This window comes from Sinocyclocheilus grahami, unplaced genomic scaffold (assembly GCF_001515645.1).
Source record: "Sinocyclocheilus grahami isolate Dianchi unplaced genomic scaffold, SAMN03320097.WGS_v1.1 scaffold89.1, whole genome shotgun sequence".
In the NCBI taxonomy this organism is placed as follows: Eukaryota; Metazoa; Chordata; class Actinopteri; order Cypriniformes; family Cyprinidae; genus Sinocyclocheilus; species Sinocyclocheilus grahami.
This window is the reverse complement of record NW_015505268.1, coordinates 260,917-266,916: the sequence shown is the minus strand read 5'-3', so window position 1 is coordinate 266,916 and position 6,000 is coordinate 260,917. Positions and strand designations below refer to the sequence as shown.

General features: G+C 35.0%; 1 protein-coding gene across 2 annotated transcripts in view; it reads left to right on the top strand.

Annotated features, from left to right (window-relative positions):
- The window catches only part of nfkb1 (nuclear factor of kappa light polypeptide gene enhancer in B-cells 1), a 30,978-nt gene that overhangs the window by 7,036 nt on the left and 17,942 nt on the right, over positions 1–6,000 (top strand). For both annotated transcript variants that reach the window (XM_016274658.1, XM_016274659.1), the window contains 4 exons: positions 1,110–1,150; positions 1,379–1,477; positions 5,507–5,655; positions 5,778–5,941. In XM_016274658.1, coding sequence (XP_016130144.1) covers positions 1,110–1,150; positions 1,379–1,477; positions 5,507–5,655; positions 5,778–5,941 — 453 coding nt within the window. The remainder of the gene's footprint in view (positions 1–1,109; positions 1,151–1,378; positions 1,478–5,506; positions 5,656–5,777; positions 5,942–6,000) is intronic.

Here is a 6,000-nt window from a genome sequence, read left to right as displayed (position 1 = left end):
TACTGAGGGTTTATGTGTGGGGGGGGGGGGGGTCATCATTTTTTTTCTCAGTGTGAGGTGGTAATTAGAGATGACATGAGCAACAGAACTGTTAGTCAAACCGGTTAGACAAAATTTTCTAACAGAGTTCATCTTTATTCCAGCATGTGGTTAGCTACTGTGGTCAAGTAGTCCATGCACTTATTACTGTGTTTCAATCTGACAATTAAATAATTTATTGCTATTTTGAGTTCAGTGCACCTCTGCTTTAGACCTGAGACACCTCATCGAGTAAAGAACCGATGAGTAATGTTGGAAATACAACCAAGTTATGTCTTACCAAATAAAGTACCTGTCCCCTGTAACGCTCCTAGATCTGGACCTTTTCATTATGTCAGTGTATTGGGAGAAGTGGACACATAGAAGTGATGTTGTAAGAGGTTAAATTCTGCAGGTTTAGCAGCTGATTGATTTAGCTGCGCTTCACCAAGGATGTGGTCTCAGTCCTTGTAGTGCACAGGAAGAGGAAGAGGCTTGCGCTTCTGTGGAAACACGTGGTGCAGCAAGAGCTTTGGCCCTGAAATATCTGCAGAACACCCGCCTCTCAGAGAATGCTCTGATATGCTTGACGGCCAGAAAGTCTGCATGGCGAGATTTAATTCTAATCCTTCTGATTTTCCAACACCTGGTTGAATTAAATTGCTTTTCAGCTAGTCATGTTTGCTTATTTCTGTTTGCAATGCAATGTGACACTGACATTGTAAGCATACAAGTTCCTTTTTGTCATAAAATACAAAAGGAGATATTCGGCACAATGTTCACGCTGCCCTTTTGCCTTTTGATCAGTTTGTGTGAAGAAAAGATTTGAGTTGTTATTAACTGCAGTTCACAAATTTCATTCAATATATGACACATTCAAACATTTCGGATTAATTTTGGCATAAATGATGCTAAATGACATTGGATGTCATTGGTTTTCTGTTTCAAAACCAATCATGATCTAGCAAGCGTAAAGATGTGGAAGTGTTAATGATACTTGAGAGCGACTGCTGAGTGGAAGATTAACAGAAGAACTTACAAGGGAATTTCATTTAACAGTTGACTATTTTTTTGCATCTCTTTTTTTGCAGTCGATGGACCTTATCTACGAATCGTCGAACAACCAAAACAGGTAATGCACATAATATTTTAGCAAATGCTCTTGTTAAATGATTTGAACTAGTTAAATAAGACAGCAATGAAATGTGCTCATGCTTTTGCAAGTGAATTTCCTAATGTGTTAAGCTAAACACACTGTAATGGCACAACGGCTCAGAAGAGACTGGTAACTCCGGCAGCAGGTAGTGACAATAACAAACTCATTATAGCAAAATATTAAGTCTGACATTGTCATTTCCAGAGGGGCTTCAGGTTCCGCTATGGATGTGAAGGCCCCTCCCATGGAGGACTCCCAGGGGCCTCCAGCGAGAAGAACAGGAAGTCTTACCCACAAGTGAAGGTAGGTTCAACCAGGTTGCCCGGAGATAAACAAAACATTCTCTTACAGTCCGTTTCTGGTTGGGCAATAGGATTTAGATTAAGAGGATAAACATATTTTCTTCTGTTTCCTTTCCAAGTGCTAATCAAACAGAACAGGCTGTTATTTATTTTTTGGTCTTGGCAGACTTTATCCTCTTAATGAAATTAAAAAACAAAGCTTAAAAATCTCCCTTTGACTTAACACTACTATTCAAAAGTGTACATATTTTATTTATTGTATTTTTTTTTTTATCAATAATTTTAATCAGCAAGGGTGCATTAAATAATAACAAGGATCATGTGACGGCTTTGCCATCACAGGATTAAATTACATGTTAAAATAGAACACAGTTTATTTCAATTATAATAATATTTCACAATATTTCTGTTTTTACTGTATTTTTGATCGAATAAATGCAGGTTTGGTGAGCATAAGAGGCTTCACATCGTGTAACTGACAGCAATGATGTCATCATGGTGTTTGCAACCTGAATTATGAATTCTTCATTTAATATTTAGCATAGTGAATTGTGATCTGTCTGCTTACGTATAGAACATATGCTAACCTAAAGCTTTAAAAGAATAGTTTACCTAATTTTGATGCTTTCTAAAACTGTTTATCGATCTTTCTTAAGTGGAACACAAAAGATGTCTTGCAGAATGTTGGCTTCCGAAGACTTGGAATAATTTTTTTTTTTTTTTTTTTTTAAGTTGACAGCCCGTGGTCACCATTCTTGAGTAAATAATACAATTTTTGCCCTATTTTTTGCCAGCTTGCAAGCACTGGTATTTCCTTCAGGAAAACTAGTTTGCATAGTTTTGAGATCTAGAGAGAGAGAGCTGTCTGATATGGCAGCTCTTTTGTCAGATGATAAATCCCAATTCTGCAATATTTGCTGGAGCACTCAGCTAAAAATAGTAGCTACTGTCTCTTACAACTGCCGTTTTGTGCCAGGTCACTTATTTTGGGATCACAGTGGCTGAAGGTTGAGAAAGTGAGTGAAACAAAACAAGCAAAGAAACGAGAGAAATGGAAGAAGGACTCTGTTCTCTATTACCACGCTCTCCTTCATGACGGCAGTCCGTTTGGGAATTTCCTCAGTGTGTCACCTTCGGTAATTAGTGGGAAGACTTGTTCTGTGTAATGTGGTGTCAGAGATGGGAAACGAAGTGTGCAGCAGCTCGCCCCCTCTCGCACCGACACACTCTGACATGTAGCACACACAAACACACATTAAAGAGATGTGTGTGTGTGGGCATTGCACATACACCTCCAAGTAAGTGTGGGCTTTACTGGGGCTCCAAGTTCTTGATCAAATGTTTTCCATTTGGTGTAAATCAAGTTGCCCAAACCTTTTAATACAAAAGGTAAAAAAAAATTAAACTTGATTGAGTTTAATCAATAGTAAATGTTGCATTATATCCAACTATGTTATATTAAAATGTATTTCATTAGAACCCCAAGCACTGAAGGTGCTGAAAACCAATTCTGTGTACAGATTTTATAGTTATTTGTTGTTTCCTCTCATAAAGTCTTTACAATAAGATCCCATTAGTTAACATTGGTTAATGCATTAAGTAACATTAACTTTTACAATGAGCAATACATTTGTTAGAATATTTATTAACCTTTGTTAATGTTAGTTAATAAAAACTGCAACAGTTCGTTGTTAGTTCATGTCAGCTCAGGTCCATTAAATAATATTAACAGATAGGGGTGGAAATTAACGGGGGTTTGGGGCATAAATGCTCCTCAAACTTAAGATAAAGGAGCAAAAATGCCCCTGCACAGTTAAACAAAATCTATTACAGCAGTCCCGATTAAAGTTCAATTGAAAAAGAAATGAAAAGTGTTGATTGCAAGAGATAGAATAGACCTGCTCAGGTTGCATCAGATTTCTTTTTAGACGTTTTTCTTTGCAGCATTGAGCATTATAAACAATCATACATGTTTCTGTTGAGCTTCTATGCATTGGCCAACCAGAGTCATTTAGATTAGTCTGCGCTGACTAAATTGCAGCTGCACGTTTTATTTGATCATTTATATATTTATAATTTGTTATGATTTATATATAGTGTAATCTTTTCATTTCATAGTGTAATCTTATGCAGTTGTTGTTTAAGTACATGTTTGCCCCCTTTTAGCAGCATTAAACTGTATAAACAAATATAAATTCATGTTTATTTTTAATTTAATATGAATTAACCTTATTGTAAAGTGTTTCCTTACATTCTTCTTTCCCCTTTATTCCAAACCAACTTGATTTGAATTTGAATGTTTAATTTTGGAGGAAGAGGAAACAACAAGTTTCATGAATTTCCATTGCTACTAGTGCTATTATTGAAAAAAGTTGTTCAAACTTCTCAACGATGTATTTGCCACTGTAACCACAACCTATACTGTATCTACATCAGTAATGCACTTCAACACAAGCGCTGGGATCCCCTATGATTTTCATGTTGGTATTTATTTAACTTGAGGTCTACTATAAGAGTGTTTCGTTTATCTCACTGCTACGGGTATACAGGTTTATTGTAGGGATTTCCGGGTTGATTAATTTTTATATCATTGCTCACGGTAGGAGGAAATTAGCTCATCTGTTGCCCATACAATACGTCAACTGTTAAGCAGCTGTCTTTAGTGTTGTTTGACTCTCAGCCGGATCTGAAACGGTGAGATGGAGGATCATTATTCACGTATGGGCGCACATGTATGTGGCATCACTGCTTTCATGATATCATCAAACTATTTTTTTAGAGGGGCTCATGTTCATATTCTTTCATATTCGCTGGGTATTTTTTTCTGGGGGTTGATATTGCTATGAGGATGAGTCATTTCGTTCCAGAGAAAGTGTTTTGTGAGCCATATTTGAAGTTGGACTATAGAAGCAGTCAAACCACACATCTTGTCATATGAGTCAAGAAGAAACAGTTTTAAGTCTTTTCTTATTAATGTTTGGAATTTGCTTGTAATTCAGTCTACTGTGGCATTTTTTGTTTTCCTTAGCTCTTCTGTGTGTTGAGGATGTTGATAAGAATGGCCAAATTATGTTGTGGAAAAGTCCACAAATGGTCCACCCGCTTTCCCTGTGAATGCTGGGATTTCCCCCTCCAAAATGAGATTATCATACCTGTGACATTCCTTTGCCGTTAATGTCTTCTGGCTTGCCTTTTAGACTTTATGTAAAGTATTTGCGGAACTGCTACACAAATACTTCAGATTGTATATATTCTACCTACTTGAAATATGTACAATAATTTAGTGTATAATATTGTTTTATTTATTGTTTAATAATGTTAATAAATACTATTATTTCACAGTAAATTGTATAGATTCATGTATTATTTATCATAAAATAATATTGATAATCTATAAATAATTATTGATTGATGATTTTTTTTCATATTAAAATATATAAATTATATTTATAATGCTAATTTATTCATATTAATTGTTTTGTTGATAAATTATGATTGTTATTATTTGACAGTAAATTTTATAAATTGTTAATGATATAATATTTATTGTAAAATAGTAACTACAATCTGTCAGTAATAATGCTTTTTATTTATACATGATGATTACTATTATTTCACAATAAAATATATGAAGTTTTATCATGAAAGTATTATAATTATTTCACAATAAAACAAATATCTGCTATATATATATATATATATATATATATATATAGTGAGTTTATTTGCAAAAAGTTAACTCTTTTTATTCATTTTCTTAAATCATGTTTTTATTGTGTTAATTAGCTGTATTATTTTTTTTGTTATTATATAATCAAAACAACCCAAACTGCAGTTTGATTGATATTAATTGGAATGCAGGATAAAAAAAAAAACATGATTTTTGACAATAAAAAAAAAAAAAAAAAAAAGTTATCTGTTTTTACAAATGAACTCTTCATATAGGAATATATATGTATTTAGCAGATTAAAGTCAGCTAAAAAATTTGCCACTTTTTAATGTTTTTGTTCTTTGTTTTTGGGGCAACAGATCTGTAACTACCAGGGTGCAGCGCGAGTGGTAGTTCAGCTGGTGACCAACACTGTAAAGCCCCATCTTCATGCTCACAGCCTGGTGGGCAAACAGTGCGATAAAGGAATCTGCATTGCCGACTTGCAGCCCAAAGATTCAAGCATCAGGTCTGAATTTGTCCCTCAACATCCAGTTATTCAGAATGCTTTTTTTCTGAGCAACAGCACTCTTGGTACATGCAACGATGACAGTGAGGCCCCTAATTAATGTTCACTTGCAAATGTTTTAGTTTTCCCAACTTGGGCATTTTGCATGTGACAAAGAAGAACGTAAGCAAAGTTTTGGAAGAGAGGATGATCGAGGCCTACAGGATGGGGTATAACTACGGCATATCTATCCATCCTGAGATAGATGCCCTACAAGGAGAGGTTCGCGTGTCCAGAGAACTCACAGGTAGGAGAAGAGTGTTTATGTGTGCGTGAAATTTTCCTGACAGATTATGTCTCTATTCA